Source organism: Lycium ferocissimum, chromosome 9 (assembly GCF_029784015.1).
Source record: "Lycium ferocissimum isolate CSIRO_LF1 chromosome 9, AGI_CSIRO_Lferr_CH_V1, whole genome shotgun sequence".
Classification (NCBI taxonomy): domain Eukaryota; kingdom Viridiplantae; phylum Streptophyta; class Magnoliopsida; order Solanales; family Solanaceae; genus Lycium; species Lycium ferocissimum.
Genome location: NC_081350.1, coordinates 55573916 through 55591876, shown reverse-complemented (window position 1 = coordinate 55591876; position 17961 = coordinate 55573916). Strand labels below are relative to the sequence as shown.

Sequence of the window (17961 nt, the reverse complement as noted above, 5' to 3'; positions counted from 1 at the left end):
TTTCCCACTTTATTTGACATAATTTTCCTTCACCCTGAAACTTTTCAACACTCTTGTACAGTTTCAATACATATGAGATGCTACAAATCAGTAATACTTTGAGTATGAAGTGGTATGAAGTTTTCTTTACTCAACATAATCAATCAATCAACTTTGTTGCAATTCCAAACTACTTGGCTCGACTATATAAATCCTCTATATTCATTCTGCTCTATTTGGAAGATTGTCATTCCAAATACAGATATATTAACTTGTATTTTAAGGCAAATTAGGGGGCTTTCATAAACTAGACGCCTCTAAATCTCACACTGATATTGAATGTGGCATACAAGTCTCTAACCTGACAAAAGAAAATCCTAGGAAATGCTATAGATACTTAGATAGATATATTAATGTCCAAAGGAAAACTATATTTTAAAAATAATAACACAGAGATAAATTCTTCTTTAAATTATTTTTTCCTCTACATGTACTTTTAAGGGGGAAAAATCTACAGTTTCAGTGTTTCACCTATGCAAATTACACAACAATCAAGTATCTATGGAAGACTACAACAACAACAACAACAAACCTAGTGTAATCCCACAAGTGGGGTCTAGGGAGGGTAGAGTGTACGTAGACCTTACCCCTACCTTGAAAAGGTAGAGAGACTGTTTCCGGTAGACCCTCTTGGGTCAAGAAAAGAAAAAGAGACAATATCAACAACCAGAAAACAGCAATATAATAAGAGAATCGAGGCTAAAAAAACCAAGTATAATAGAGATTCAAGAATAAGAAAATATGTGAATAATACTAACACTCCAGGCTTGGAAAAGAAATGCGTCTGAATGCCTATTAACCTTCTACCCTAATCCACGACCTCCACACCCTCCTATCAAAGGATCTATCTATCAAAGGATCTATAAAAGTCTAGAACCCCTTATAAAATGCAAGGAGATAAATTAAACTTTAATCAAGCACTACTAGTGTATTTAGCTCTAAAGTTCAATCAAATGATGAGTAATAATTAAGGGAAACTAATCTTTCAATGGCAGATAAGGAATATAGGAGATTTTGAAATTATCAAACTTGCTACAAAATCACTGCAACAAATTACTTTGAGAATAGAACATTAAAAACACAAATATGAGTACAAAAAGACTGAGTAAAACAGAAAAGATATAAGTAATAAGTACCAAAGATTAAATCAAGAGAAAAATGGCATACCTCTGAGTGACTAAAATGGTATTTGTAAAGATAACCAAGAGTTGCCTAATTATAAATGAGATGAGAACTTGGTTAAGTGTTGCACATGGAGGAGTATACACATCAATTATATTTTCTTAAAAAAATACTATAAGAGCCTGTTTGGATGGGCTTAAAATAAGCAGCTTATAAGCTGAAAACAACTTATAAGCCAAAAAAAAAAAAAAAAAGTTAGAGTAGGCTAACTTATTTTTTTTCATTATAAGTTGAATGGCTTATAAGTTGTTTTCAACTTATAAGCTGCTTTAGATAAGCTAAGCCAAACGGGCCTAATTATTTTTTTAGGCTTATTTTATGCACAAAATAACTTTAAGTTGGCCAGTCAAACACTCAAAAAAGCTGAAAACAGCTTATAAGCCAATTCAAATATTAGCTGTCTGCCACTAAGCTTTGATGGAGTATTAAATCAACAAAATAAATATGATAAAGAGTAGAGAATCTAAACAAATCTCCAGCTTAGGAGCCAAAGAATTATTTTAAAAAAAGAGGAAACCTTTTTGACGCATAAAGTGAATACGACTCAATTATCAAGTTTACCTTTAATGAGCATGTTAGGCGATTGATTTTCTTGTTGATCATTATCACAGAGAGGCTAACTTAATTGCTTACCGACTTTCAAATTTTGGGAGCATGCAACACTCCGTAAATTCGGATCAAGTTAGAACACATTAAATACTGGTGATTAGTCTTGAAAAGAGTACAAGGTGTTGCCTTAAATATACAAGGTCCACTAGAAGTAATTTGGGGTGAAAAGGTTTTCCTAAGGCCAAAGCAAATTAAAATGTGCATGTAACTCAGAAGTTCTAATTGAGTTTGCATAAGGCTTGACTTCATTCTTAATTGGTAGTGAATTTGGTAAAACTCTGTGCATGAAAGTTGTAGGCAGATTCAGGATTTGGAGGTTCCGAGTGCCACGCCGTTCAAATAGAGTAAATGGGTCGGTTTTTTCAAACTTGGGTTACGGTTCGGGTCATTTATCTTTTTCAGTTTATATATAGACAAATCGAACGAATATGCAAATTTTTTTAGTAATATCCTCTTTTAGATATTCTGAGATTAAAGGTACCTAAGCGGCCTGAATTTTTTTTTCTTTTTTTTTGTAGGAATAAGAGGCCATATTCTCTAAAACATTGAGAAAGAAAAAGATTTTCCACGTTAAAGATCCGAACTTGTATACACCATTTAATAATGTTACCTCAATATATTCATACTCTATTGACCTTGTGTATTCTTGCATATATATAGTTCAGGAAGAATCAAGGATTGTAGCTTCAACCCACTCATCTTCACTTAGCGCGAACGGTGGTGAAAGATCGAAGTAATCTCTAAATTTTAAAAACTCTTAACATAATAATATTCATCATTTTAAAACTTAAAACGTTCTTTTAAAATTGTAAATTTACTATTTAAATATATCTTTGTTAATATTTATGTAACGTTTTAAAATGTAGTGCTCATTGATATAGGATACACACGCAACAAGCATGCATAAAGATTAATACACAAAAAAAGGCCAAGAATTATTAAAGCAAAAAAGAGTTAATTTTGGATCAATAAAGAATAACAAGTAAAGAAGATTAAAGAAAAAGGACAAAAAAAAATTAAAAAATAGAGTTGAACGTCGTGGCAAAAATGTTAATATAGTGAATTCCTTATAAGCAAAAGAATATAAGACAACTAACCATATAAAAGTCTTTCGCGCGCACAAAGGATCGAACCCGACAAAGCATGTCGGGTGGTAGGTTATGTACGTTTAATTGCGATATTTTTGACAGACGTACTTCAGAGAGTCAAAATTCTTGGCACTTTTCAATCTTTAGTTAGTCCGGTGGCAAAAATGTTAATATAGTGAATTCCTTATACATATACACATACATACACGGAGTTTCAACCGAGGCATCCGGGTGTCGTGGCATCCCCTTGATCCTTAAGGCTAATTATCTACTTGTGAAACATTTAATACGATACCCCATTAAAATTGCCTCTATTAGACGGCCCCTGGTTGTATTGTTCATGTTATTTAATTCGAATGTCATGAAATTTATATATGAAATAGCTTTTCTAACCATATAAAGATGTTCGTATTCTCATGATGATGAAAGATATCAATCCGAGTTCACTTGAGAGGCTTTGCAAACACCCGACACTCCGTACAAAAAGTTATGTACGATTCCTTTTAATTAAGAATCCCGATATTTTTGACGTGACGTTTACTTCAAGTAGAGTCAAAATTCTTTGTAGCTTCAAGGGTCAACATATGACGAGAATGAATGGATCAAGCTCTCTCGAACATATGGACCTTATGTTAGCAGGGAATTTTTGAATTATTTAACGATCACGTCAGTTAGGAAAAGGATTGTTCGGCAATCTAATTCGTCAAAATGTGGTGGCATGTTGGCCATAAGCGGCCTCATGTTGGCCGCTGACAGCAACATTAAAAGTCCGCCTTTTTGAGCTTTGCACTTTATTCTTAACTTTTTCAAGCCCTAGCTCAATTATTCTCTCTACTCCTCTTCCTTCTACATCAACATAAGTCCCTCCGAAATATTTCTAACGATTTCTAATCAATATAATTCTAAGCGAAATCCTATGCTACAGACTTGAGGTTTTCAAGAAAACCCTTCTTAAAGGTTCAAGTTAAGGAATTGGGGCTCTTCATCAAAAAGTTGAGTTTTTCTTCGGGTTTTGAAGCAATTTAGGTATGTAAGGCTAATTATCTACTTGTGGAAACATTTAATTGTTCTTCCCCGTGCCACGTGCTTCATACCCCATGAAATTGCCTCTATTAGACAAGTTATGCTTCAACTTCGGAAACATTATGTATTGTTCATGTTATTTAATTTACGAATGTCATGAAATTTATATATGATCCTTAGGTTCTCATTATGAATCTTATTCCATGAGTTCAATTGGTTTCTCCATGTTAATGTGGTGAAAGACAAAACCTTGATTTTCTTGAAAGACGATATATAACGTGATGATTTTATGAATGATTCACTTATGTTCAGATTCTCATGATGATGAAAGATATGAAACACGTTTATGGGTTTTCGAGCAATCTTTCTGATGATAATGTTTTGGGAGTATGACTTGTTCACCGAGAAGGCTTGCAAACACCCGACACTACAGATGTCACGTAGGATAAGGGTCATACCGTTAGTTCAAGCGATTCCTTCTCTAATGAGAGTTTATTTATGAATCCATTTGCTAGCAATAATAATTATGTATGTCTCATCATGCCGGAAAGGTGGTGAGATGGTTTAGTCGTTCTAGCCAAGATCGGAGAACTTAAAGGGGACGTCTTCCACAGCCAGAGAGAGGATATGCTAGCGGCAGTGGCTTCCCGGTGATCAACAGTGGATCAATAGCAATTACAGAAGCCGAACCCGAACAAGGGATATGGAGAGAACAAGGGGTGGTTGGACGACAGAGAATGAATGGATCAAGCTCTCTCGAAAGTTTTCATCTTACCTCCAGATAAGGATCCCACTGACTCAACAATCGATGAACTGGAGAGTGTGGAGCTTTTCGAAGAATGTCCCGAAAATAAGGTTTATATACTCAGCGCATCTCGGACTATCACCCTGGCTCGGGGAATTTTTGAATTATTTAACTCATAATTTTGATTGCTTTGCGTGGTCTCATCTTGACATAACATAAGGATCCCCCCGTCGATTGAATATAGCCGTCCGCAGTAAAAATAAATCTGAGTGTGGATTAAAATGTTTTCCTCCTCCTCCTTATCGATCACGTAAGTTATAATAATAGGAAAAGGAAACAGCCCATATCGGCAATAAGGGACCAATTCGTCAAGGAAGAAGTGACTCGTTTGCTCAACATAAAGGTCCATATGTGTTGTTAAGTTATTAAGAACCCCCCGGGGTGTGGCCAACATGGTGGTTGTACCCAAGAAACTCAACAAGTTCGTATATTAATGTTTAGTGTGGATTTCAAAGACTTGAACGAGTTTTGGGCGTGCCCTAATTTGAGATTCTTTCAATTAAATGGGTCGAGTGTTTTAATTGGTTGAATTTTACCGCACGATATAGCTCACCATCCATTCCAAACAATAGATGCCACGATCGGACATGCAAGTTTAGGGGGCTGCAGCCGAATGGTTAAGGAAATTAAGCTAAATTAAGTCACGTGAGTAAAATATCTTCAAAGGCAAAGCTATAAGGTTCACTGGAAACGAATAAAAATAAAGATACAAGATGAAGAAGCTAAGGAGGATATTGGTCTTATCTCCTTGATTCGAAGTATAAAAGAAATGATATCCATTATTTTTACATTATGAAATTATGAACAAAACTGAGAGATCCTTGTGGAGCTCCTCCTCGCCTCGTCTTCATCCTCTGCACAATGACTAACCATGGTAATTTTTGCCCCAAATATTTGAAGGCTATAGAACTACACAAAATAACGTTATGCCTTTCTAGTTACCATTTTTTATTAAAAATTTGTTGAATCAAAATAATTTGTTGGTCATTATAAAAGCTACACACTTTAAGATTCCATCGCTGGAAGGTTGGTTAAGGAAAATGTTCGAGTTTTTCTTGAATTCTCTCAGCAAAAGTCACAAGAATAATGGAACTTTAAATCAATGGAAGTCTGCAAACTCCATAGGAATCTTAAACTCCTCAGCTAATATCCTACAGAATTAGATTAAATTATGCTTTTTCATTAATTAGTTGTAGGAAAGAAACATGAAGGATAACTAGACCAGCCATAAGGGGAGATAGGTGACATGGGATCAATTTGATAACTGTTTTAATTAATTCTTCGGCAAAATTTATATTCACGCAATACACACGAAGCATCAAGTCTTCTTGTTCATTCAGAATGAAGGCATTCAGAAAATACTCATTTTTTGACAACTATAACTTGGAGAATAGCAAGCAAAAGCACTGCAAATGGACAAGTATAACTGTATAACCTTGCGGTAATGAGAAATGAGTCTAACCTTTATAAAGATAAGCTTAAGTGTCATAAACAATTATGGGAAGTTCATTCTGAAATATATTGTTATACTAACATGGACCGAATTATGTATATGAGATACGAACATCCGCAGGCTTGTTTCCCATGTATTCTTGTTCTTGTTGAATTTGTAGAGCAGAAACTTTGAGTCCCGGCTCACTGTCCATTAACTCAATTAGTTGTAGTGAGTGAATATCTGCAAACTCAATGGGTATCTTTTCCAAATATTCGAAAGATTTAATCACGAGGCGCTCAAGGACAGCAAAATTGTCATTCGTGGTTTTCCAGTGGTTGAGATAACATCCGTAAATTAGCAAAAGCTTCAATCGAGTAAATCCATCTGCAATTAAGTGCCATTCACGGCCGTAACAAGCATTCGGTTTCAGCTTCAGCACCTCAAGGTTAGGTAGCTCACCTATGATGTTCAAGTACATCCACCTTAGATAAGTTCCTTCCAACTTTAACTTCTTGAGCGTTGCTGGAAAAGCTTTTGCACTTAGAATGGTCAATAGTGAAATACTGTGGTCTAACCACAGATCATCAACTTGAAGACTCAATGTTTCAAGTTGATGTAGATGGACTAGATTTTCGAGAAGTCTAGATTCTTGAAAACTTTTATAGTCACGTGCAACTCCAAAGATTTCTAATCTTTTAGCGTTTCAAATCCCTAAAATAACCTCCTTTGTGCAACTACTTGGAGACAAGCCAAAAATAGTTTGTACGTTTGAAAGAACAAAGTGTCTCTCTTCACCAACAGATACACTTGGGGCATTTGGCAAATTAAATCTTTTGAGTCCCAGGTGCCTTAATTGCATCAGTTCCCAAATTGTCTCTGCAAATTTTGTAGAAGTCGACTGAGAACTTTCAACAGTGAATGTTTGCAGATTCCATAACCTGCAAATTTCTGAAGGTATGTCAAAACCCCCTCGCATTGCAAGATACCTCAACCAAATGAGGCATATCTCAGGAGGGAAGTTTTTGAACTATTTGAAGCTCAAGTCCAAGATTCTAAGCAAATTGAAATGATTAAGCCCTGGTTTGAGAGTAAATCTTAAACGGTATTTAGAAAGAAAGAAAAGTGAACGAGTTCGATTCAAGAGATTGTTGTCTTCATCATAGGTCTGCCTCCTTATCAAATGATGATGTCCAGGGATAAGAAGGGCCCTACAAGAACCCCAGTACTCATCATATTCAATGTCTTTCATGACAAAAATATTTTGGCTTTGAACTTCTCTCAAGCACAACTCATATATTAGATCATGAACCTTACATGATTTAATTTTTGATTCATCCGAACATTTCTTGCTGACGAGAGCAAGACATCTGTCGACAAGATCTTGTAAATACTTCTCAGCCTTCCCCCTCGTAGTCTTTTTCCAACTTCAGAAACCCCTCGGCGATCCATAATCCCACCAACTTCTTCGCTGAAATCTCACAATCTTCTGGAAAAATTCCAAAATACAGAAGGCATGCTTTCAGATCGCTGGTCAAGTAATTGTAACTCAACCCAAGCACGTGAGCATTGTTCAGCCGGATCATTTGTGACAGATGACTTGACATCTTTGGCAACATTTCCCCAATCTTTTATTGTCCTTTTTGATTTGAGAAGCCCAGCAACCACGACAACAGTTAGAGGTAAGCCTTGACATTTGTCTACAATTTGCTTCGCAATAATCTCGAACTCATCAGATGGTAATTCTTCATTTGAGAACACAACACTTTGGAAAAGGTTCCAACTCTCATCCGCATCCATGAAACTCATCTGCAAAGAAAGATTCTTCGTACCAGCAGAACAAGCTACTTAATTGTTATGGGTAGTCAACGGTATTCGACTCCCTTTGTTTTCACTCGGAAAGCATAGTCTCACATCATCCCATGCCTTACTGCTCCACATGTCATCTAATAGAATTAAATATCTCTTACCCTTTAAACTCTTTTGTAGCATGTCAGCTAACAATGCCTCATCGTCCATTCAAATGAGTCACCCTTTGTGGAATGCAGAAGACTCAACAAGATTTCTTTTACATTGTGTTGAGACATAGTATCCCAGGCACGAACATCAAAATGAGAACGAATGTACGCATCATTATAAACTTTTTTTGCTAAAGTTGTTTTACCGACGCCTCCCATTCCGATGATCCGGATGACTTTGAGTTCACGAGAAGAGCCACTATATTGAATCAGATCTTCTAACAACCTTTCCCTTTGATCATCACGTCCAATCATATTGTTCTTAACATTCAGAATATCTTTTGCTGAACTTGCAAAATCTTTAACCAAAGATTCCTTTGATGCTTGTTTGCCTTTATCTTGAATCTTTGTTGACTCTTTCCAGACACGATGAACATCCTCTACTACTTGTTTTAGGCTATCACAAAGCCTCTCATGCGCCTTTTCATCATTTGCCATTACAGCTTCTGTTAGTCTCAGTTGAATTGTGTATTCAACAACATTTGCAACTTCTTTTACCTGTGCTTCCAAATCTGTCATTTCCCTAGAAACATTGCTTTTCTCAAAGTCCTTGAGAATTACTTCCAGGGAACTCACTTTTTCACGAAGAGCGTGAAATTCTTGACTTAGAGATTGCACTGGCGAATTGGATGTCAAAATCGATTCCATTGTTCTCATAAGAGAAGCAACACCAGCATAAGCCATATCTATTTGTATTCCAATTATGACCTGAAAACTGCAAGTTGCGAGAGTTCAATGGTATTTCAGATAACTTGATATGCAGATTTGCAAAAAAGGCAGGCTTAAATTAAATAAGATCAGGTAAGTTATTAGTCTTGATCAGGTAAGTTATTAGTCTTAATCATGTCTATTACAGTATAACAGTGGGTTAAGTTCCACATCAGTGGCTTAACGAGTATTTGGCCTCTTTATATGGTCCTGAACAATGTCGCCTCTTGAGCTAGCTTTCAGTGCAGATATAAGAAGACATCAGGGAGGCACAACAAATGAGCATGCAAGGTGATTTCTTGTCAATCATTGTCACGGAGAGGCTCACTTAATTGCTGACCAACTTGCAAATTTTGGGGGAGCGGGCACAACAAGTTGCACTGCCGTCTGCAGCAGCCAACTTTTGGTCACTGCAGCAGCGAAGCGACATTAAATGGTCCTTACTTACAAGTAGAGCTGGCAATTTCAGCCCATATTTAGAAAATTAGCGCATGTAACCAACATTTTAGCGAGTTGGGTCACTCATATTTCAGTTGGGCAAATATGAGCTTCAAAGTTTCCTTTTTACTCATAAAAATATCTCCTACCCACCCCTGCCCCTGCTCCCTACCACCCCCACCCACCTATACGCCACCCCTTACTCCCCCTCCCAACCTCCACCCCAACCAATATCGCCCACCCGACTACCACCACCGTGCCCCCCCCCCCGTCTCCCCCCACCCTTCTCACCCGTTTTTTTTTTATTTCATATATTTTATTTGACTTTTGTAAAAAAAATTATGAATTCTTAGGATGTTGTTTAGATCTATCCTAAATATAGACTTGTATTATATATCTATGTTGATCGGACTCTTAAAAAATGCTGCCACACCCGTGTGGGATCCTCAAAAAATACACTACTTTTGGGGCGACATGCACCCGGTTGTATTTCTTTTGATAAGTTTGACCAACATAGTTATATATAGGGCAAGGAGCTAAATTTTATACTTTGATAAGCCACTAAAAGTGTTGTTTTGCTCTAATAAGTTTAAACAAATGACAGAGTAGTTAAGGGCAACTAACCTTTCAATGGTAGATCATTAGCAATAAAGCTGCAAAATCACTGCAAGACAAATTTGAGAGAAGGATAGAAGAAAAGAAAATATGAGCATCAACAAACAGATGGGTAAAACACAAAAGATAAAATTTGAGTGGGTGAAATGACATCTGCAGAATTTCTCTTTGAGAAAACATCTTATATAGTCCCTTAACTTTAAATAGTAGGTTCATTTAGGTCCCTATTATCTAATGCTGCACACAAATGTTCCTTTATCTTTGCAAAATGGGTGCACTTTTGGTCCCGGTCAAGGAAAAAAACTTTTAACTAAAGGACCGATATTAAATACAAGAGATAATAGTCAAAAATACACGTGAATTATCATTTTTTCGTGAGTTTCACACTCCAAATACCAGTTGTTCCTTTTTCCTATCTGAATTATCACCATCTATGTATTAAAACATACCTAGTCGAGTAGTTCAGGTAGGAAAAGAGAAAAACTGATAGTTTGCCAAATCAGCTTTGTAGCGTGTTTTAATATCTTTATAATCGCCTAAATACTCTTTCTAAAATAAATTCTTTTAATTATCTCTCTATTCTATTACATCATTCGTTCTAATTATATGTAATCTTTTAAAATTAGATTTTTTGTAAATAAATTTGAGGGCATTTCAGTCATTTTTATAGAAAATTTGCTTGCCAGTACCTTCTTACAATATACACTAATGGTTTATTATCAGTTTCAATACTTCTATTTAAATAAGCAACTCTTTAAATATAAAATCAGCTACAAATGATTTTTTAAAGCAAGTGGCGTGAATTTTAGCTCATGCATGACGCAATTACTAAACAGTTTTAAGTAAACAATTTGCTTTGTCTTCTGTGTTGGGACAAGTGGCTTCAATTAAATATTGAGCCACTCCATTTTTATTCTTCTTTTCTCCCCCTCAATGATAAATTAATTAGTAAAAGAGGAAACTTAACATGTTAATCACATAAATTAAAATAGAAACTAGTATTATTAATCAGCTCACATGTGTTTCGATGTTTATTTATTTGTGGTTGACATGATTGTTTACAAACTATTTTAATGTTGGATACAGGATGTAAGCTTAAATATAGGGCAATCATTATAATCCATCCGGTCCACAATAAGTATTTTTTCACTTTTTAAATTTAATCTAAAAATAAGTGTCCATAAAAAATCAAGAAGATATTAAGTATTTTAGTTAAATTGACCCTTGCTCTAATAAATAATCATATATACAACTTTCTAAAAGAGTTGTCTTTTCATGCTTGAGAAGATTTGTCTTTTCATGCTTGAGAAGAGTTGAAGGGTAATTTAGTTAAATAATTTTTATAATTAATACTCTCTCTGTTTCAATTTATATAAACCTATTTCTTTTTTAGTTCGTATCAAAATGAAAGACCTCTTTCCTAATTTGGAAATAAATTCACTTTATGAAATGATTTACAGCCACACAAATATTCAAGACTTATTTTGAACCACAAGTTTTAAAAGTCTTCACTCTTTTTTAAATGTCGTGTCCAATCAAATGGGTTCACATAAATTGAAACGGAGGGAGTATTTTTTTGATAACTAATTGTAGTATTATTTACCAAGTGAGCTGTATGTACAAAAACTCAGACTGATTCACGGACAGGGAGCCCCATGATATCAGTGACCTATGATCGTATCAAAGCTAGCACATTACAAGTAAGTGTTCAATTGCATAACTCTACTAGCTAACTTAGGCTTCATGGTTCCTCGACATATAACTTCTTGGATTATCAACTTTGTTAGCACATCAACTGTCCTCATTTTCTGTTGAAAGATTCTGCAATTCCTTTCATGCCATACCATATAAATGCAACCAGCCAATGTCACCCTGTACATCTCATCTTTAGAGTTCTTGCCATTAGCATACAATCTTTGCCATTCTTGTTCATCCTTCCATGCCAGGACTGGTCTTGAGTACCAATGCTATTGGAGCAGCTTTCCCTAGATTGCAGTAGACAGTGGACATTTGAAAAATAAATGTTCAGCTGACTCAGTTTCCAAACCACACATAGCACACTCAGCATCATCAATAACCCCTCATTTGAGTAACCTGTCCCTGGTGTATAGCTTTCCCTGTATTGCTAGGTATGAGATGAAGATCCACTTAGGGGCCCCTTGGTTATTACATATCATCTTCCTCCATGGAACTTTGGCAAAATCTCCTCTGAGCTTGTTGTACGTGAATTTGATGGAGAAGCTGTCCAACTGAGTGCCATTAATTCCACTCTCTTCAAACTGCCTTTTTGCTTTGAAAATTTTCTGCATTATCCAAGAAGCTTGTTTTGGCATCTCATCTATTGGCTGGTCCTTAATGGCATTATCTCGTCTTTTTATAATTAATATTATTAATTGGTTTTCCTAATGAGAAACAAAACCTTAAAGAGACACTTATTATTGACCGAAGGAATTGTATTAAGTAGTACTCCTCCGACCGAACTTATGATGGATTGGGCACGAAATTTAAGAAAAAAAGATATATTTTTGAAACTTATAGCATGAAACGAATCTTAAACGTTTGTGTTGATATAAATTATTTCATTAAGAGTAAAATAAAAATAATTTAAATATAGAAACATAACAATCCTTTTGGGACTAATTAAAAAGAAAAGTGGGTCAAATCAATTGGAAGAGAGAGAGAGTGTGTGTACTATGTTACGTTGGAGTTCTAAACCAATGATGTGTAGTTTTTGCCGAACAACGATAATAATATGTTAAAAGAAAAGAACAAAATATCTATATTGCATGAATTACATGCAATATATGAGTTTAAACTAACTCCAATCTAACTGGCACTAACAACATTCAAAGAAAAAATGTCCCATAAGTTGGAATAGAGAGAGTAATATATAACATTGTAACCCCACCACCTTTTGTTTATAGGGAAAATATTGTACCTACTATGTAATGCCTCTGACAACTATGTTCCTATATATAGTAATGTGTAATAATAGAAGAGAATTAACAATTTTGTCAAAATGACATCCAAAGAAGTGAAAATTCCCACAATAGATTTTTGCAAGGTAGAGCTAAAACCAGACACTACACATTGGCACTTAACAAAAGCTCAAGTTTTTCAAGCTTTGCAAGAATATGGTTGCTTTGAAGCAATATATGATAATGTTCCAAGTGAAATTAGGGAATCCATGTTTGGTACTTTAAAAGAAATATTTGAATTTCCATTGGAGACCAAACTGAAAAATTTATCAGATAAACCATTGCAAGGCTACTTAGGACAGATTCCACACTTACCATTGTATGAAAGTGTGTCAATATCTGACTTGCTCCAATCTCAAAGTGTTGAAATGTTTGCCAATATCTTTTGGCCTCATGATGGAAATCCCGACCGTTGGTATGTCTACTTCTTTTGTTAGACGTGGCTTCCTCTCAATTTATGTGACATACTTCTGTTTTTAGTCTTGATAAGCTTTACTCAAGCCAAGGGTCAATCTAAGACAGACTTTCTACCTTGTGGTTCACAAGGTAGGTGTAAGGCTGCGTACACAGTCACTCTCCCCAGACCCCACTTGTGAAATTTCTCGGAGTATATTGTTGTTGTATTTCCGTTTTTAGTCTGTTTTAAAAAGAATAAGGTGTTTCCTAGACAATTTAACTTTAAATCCTCGTGTTTACCATAATGAGAATCTTTATAGCCAACTTTATCTGCGACTTGTTTTAGGCCATGAGTTTCAAAAGTCATTCATTCTTCCTTAAGCATCGTGTCCAGTCAACATCGCTGGCCTCATAAATTGCGACAGCTATATGCTTCCTCCTCGTAATTTATGTGATACAGTTTCCTTTTTAGTTTGTCCAAAAAATAATGAAAACTTTCTATATTTAGAAGAAAATTTAACTTCAAACTTCTCATTTTACCCTTAATCAGATGTTTACAGTCATACAAATGTCTACAACTTGTTTTGTAACACATATTTACAAATAGTTCTTTCTTTCTAAATCTACATTCCATTTGAGCGGTGCAACATAAATTGGAACATAGGGAGTAGTACTTTTTAACAGACGCTTTTGGTACGACAAAAATCTCTTCTTTTTTTTTTTTTTTTTTTTTTTGAGAAAGTAGTTTTCCATTAGAAATCATTGTGTTATTGCTTACTAGTATGTATTTCTACAAGTTGTAAGTTTTAATCTTAACATATATGTACCTTTATTAATTTTGGCAGCAATGTGGTAAAGTCCTACTCAAAGTCACCTGTGGAATTGGATAAAATTGTAAAAAGGATGGTTTTGGAGACCCTGGGGCTAAAAAAATATGTTAAAGATGAATTCTTGGAGCCCAACGATTTCTATTTGAGATTTAGCCATTACCAGGCACCTCAAGGTGAAGATAGAAATAAAATTGGATTGAGTGGCCACACGGATGTTACTATTTTGTCCATAATATCACAAAATCAAGTAAATGGATTGCAAGTTCTCAACAAAAATGGAGATCAGTGGATTGATGTCAACATTGCACCAAATTCCTTCCTTGTTTTGTCTGGAGACGCCTTCATGGTAAGTGTCACTTATAACTTGTTGTAAGAGAATAGACAGATTCAAAATCTTGAGTTTATTAGTTCTAGATTTTTGAAAAGTCAAGTTACTAGATTCTAAATAAATTAGTTATACATATTTGGGGGGCAAAATTCACAAATATCCACTATTCAGCCCATGTATTTGGAGACTAGCCATTACCATGGATCTTTAAATTCCGCATGTGAAACTCTAAGATATTGTCATAGAGTTTCCCTTTAGAATTTCAAACTCCACGACGATGACTACTTTCCAAAGAGAATGTCAAAAAGTGGTCAATGAACACTAGCAAAAAGTGGTCAATGAACACTATTTCTACATAAATAAGTGCTTTTTAAAACCTGCTTAAGCTTTGCTAGCCGCTTGGCCGAAGCTTCGATTCCCACATATAATAAATGGAAAAGGGTCATATTTGCTCGTGTACTCATAGAAAAGAGTTATATTTGCCTTCGTTATACTTTTTTGATATATTTGTCTTCCCCATCCAACTTTAAGGTCATATTTACTCTGACCGTTAGTTCCCTTATTCCTACTTTTATTATCCTACGTGGCGCCTAGTGGATATATTATTTCTCACAAATTAAATCCGATCAAATTAATACCCGACCCATCCATATTAAACAGACCCGGTAAAATCGAGCCAACTTGCATATTTCAATCCCATCACTTCAACTGATTAAAAAAAACCACTATCTTCTCCGTCACCGCCCCTCCGCGCTCTCGTAACGCATCGTCTCCGTTGCCTCGAGGCGCGGGGCGGCGGATAGGGTATGACTACTTTTTCTCATCCTCCTCCTTTGCCACCGACAGCGGGGAAGTGAATTCGTGCTTAAGAGCTTCTTGAATCAACTGTTTGAATTCAGCCAATGCTTTTTGCTCAGGGTTAGGGAGTTCTTAAACCTTGTTACTTTCTTCCTTAAAGGGATTGGATTCGACGACAAGGTCCTTCTCCTTTAATCATCTTGGATTCTCCAAGTTGGCACGGAGGGAGCAGGCTTTCCGGTGACTTTCGGTACTTTTTCCGGCTTAGGTTGAGGTGTCTCCCTCATTGTAACATCAGAAACCACCACTTTGGCCGTCGTCTCTTCAGCCACTTTCTTGTAGTAGAGTTCAGATTGATACAGGTCTTCCTGGTGGGACTAAAATCTTTGATTTAGTAGTGAAATTTATTATGGACTGTCTGGATTGAAATATGCAAGTTGGGTTTAATATGGATGGATCGGGTTTTATTTTGATGGGATTTAATTTGTGAGAGATAAAATTTCCACTTAGGCGCCACGTAGGATAATAAAAGTGGGGACAAGGGAACTAACGGTTCAGGTGTAAATATAGCCCTAAAATTGGATGGAATGGACAAATATATCAAAGAAGTATAACGAAGAACAAATATAGCTCTTTTCTGTGAGTGCAGGAGCAAGTATGACCCTTTTCTGTATAATAAATTTTAAATAGTAAAAAGAATTATTCTTAAATATTTTTAGCGGGCAAGGATTTGAGTCTTGCTCCGGGCAATTGATATCTTTTAAAATTTTAAAAATGTAATAGCTGCTGGTTCACTTGGTTTACCTACACCTTTTTGAGCAGTTGTAACTAGAATCTAGCTCTGCTCTATTTCTTAAGAAGTTAATTTCTATATAAATATACATAGCTCACTTTGGGGTCAATGGGTGCTTGAGAACCCGACCTGATGTACGTGGGTCCGCCCTTGATTACATACTGCTAAACATGATCTCGACGGAATCTATCAAAAATTGACTTGTCGAAAACGTTTCGACCGCACTTTAATTGCCGCGGAAATCCCATTTTTTTTTTACATACGTTCTGGCTTGAATTTTTCTTTATTGAATCCATTGGTAATTGACTTGTCAGAAATGTTTCCGACTGACCTTCAATCATAAATTTCATATTTCCATCGACATTCTGTAGAAAATTCACATGTTTTTAGTAGTGTTACACATTATAATACCAAAACTAGCTCTAAAAGAAAATTTTGTGCAAAATGTATACAGGCATGGACAAATGGTCGAGTGCATTCTCCTATTCATAGGGTAACAATGGCAGGAGACGGTGATAGATTCTCTATTCAGTTATCGTCACTACCAAAAGTAGATTGCACCATAGAGGCCCCAAAAGAACTTGTGGACCAAGAACCTCCTTTACTTTTCAAGCCTTATGAAAGTGTTGGATATTTTAAATATGTTATGTCAGAAGCTGGCAATAGAGCAGGCATTGGTGTTTTCAAGTCTTATTGTGGTGTTTGAATTGTTAGTATCCAAGCTTATACGTAATTTTCTACAACTTGTTACTCCATATATATTAACAAGATTCTTCTATAATTTTGTTACAACTTGTAATAAGTATTTTATGCTTAATGATGCTTTAATAACAACATACCCATTGTAATCTCGTAAGTAAGGTCTAAAGAGGCTAAGATGTACACAAACCTTACTTATAACTTTGCAGGGTAGAGAAGTTTTTTCCGATAGATCCTCAGCTGAAAAAAAAAAAAGACATAACACATAAACTTGGTCTCAGCTGGCAAGAATGCCCTTAAAATGGGTATGCATAATTAAGCACCTCAAATTGTATAAAGTTAGACATATAACGACAAAATTCGACATGGCATCGACGCGACACATAAGAATTTTGAGTGTACGAACGTCATTTTGTAAGTTAGAGTGTTCAATTGACAAAGTGAAGAAAAGTTGAGGTGCCTACTTGTGCACACCCAAAGTTAAAGGGCATACTTGCCAGCTGAGGCCAAATTTAAGGGCCGGTTTATGTATCATGCCAATTGTAATCGACACAAGAAAGTGGGAAAGAAAAGAGAGACGAAAGAAATAAACGTATGCGGCATAAGTGCGAATAAATATCAATACGTAGGCCAAAAAGAAACTATACGGTACCTACATTATACTACTAAAAGTACGCAACACTCAGCTACATACTAATCTTATACCTTAATCCTCTATTTTCATACCTTCCTATCTAATGATGCTCCATTTTGCTAAATTTGATTTGTTGTCTAGTGGAGAATATTACAGAAAAATCTCTTCCCTGTAAACAAATAAAAAGTGATACTCATAAGCCTTGCAAATCCATCCGATTAGTTGTTATCAATCAACAAATGGATGAAGCACAAAGGATATAGCAAGTAATCATGTATTCTTGCACTTGATCCTCTTCTAGTTGCTCTCACTTTTTCTAAAGGCAGCGCACAGAGATGTACACCCATCCGACCTCAACCGACAAGTAAATACCTCAATTTTGAGAACGCACATCCAAACACCCAACTTGATTAAATTGGCCTCGTAAACACCCCAACTTTAAAAATGCACATTTAGACACTAAATTTAAGTTGTCTAGATGCATTTTCAAAGCAGAAAGGGCAACTTAAAAAAAGTTTGGTGTTAAAAGTGCATTTTAAAATTTTTTT

General features: G+C 35.6%; 1 protein-coding gene and 1 pseudogene across 1 annotated transcript; one reads left to right on the top strand and one right to left on the bottom strand.

The window, feature by feature from the left end:
- Positions 1-6173: 6173 nt before the first annotated feature.
- On the bottom strand, positions 6174-10124 carry LOC132031325 (putative late blight resistance protein homolog R1A-10; annotated as a pseudogene).
- A 1215-nt stretch (positions 10125-11339) lies between these two features.
- Positions 11340-16818, top strand: LOC132029390 (probable 2-oxoglutarate-dependent dioxygenase AOP1). The gene is made up of 3 exons (XM_059418667.1): positions 11340-13350; positions 14177-14507; positions 16535-16818. The coding sequence occupies exons 1-3, from the start codon at positions 12977-12979 to the stop codon at positions 16784-16786; spliced, it is 957 nt and encodes a 318-aa protein (XP_059274650.1). The 5' UTR covers positions 11340-12976; the 3' UTR covers positions 16787-16818.
- Positions 16819-17961: the final 1143 nt, after the last annotated feature.

Bases quoted from the DNA above. Each gene is read 5' to 3' on its own strand.
- LOC132029390 (XM_059418667.1), top strand. From the start codon at position 12,977: ATGACATCCAAAGAAGTGAAAATTCCCACAATAGATTTTTGCAAGGTA. The intron at 13,351-14,176 runs GTATGTCTACTT...TAATTTTGGCAG, and splicing joins GATGGAAATCCCGACCGTTG to CAATGTGGTAAAGTCCTACT. The intron at 14,508-16,534 runs GTAAGTGTCACT...AAATGTATACAG, and splicing joins TGTCTGGAGACGCCTTCATG to GCATGGACAAATGGTCGAGT.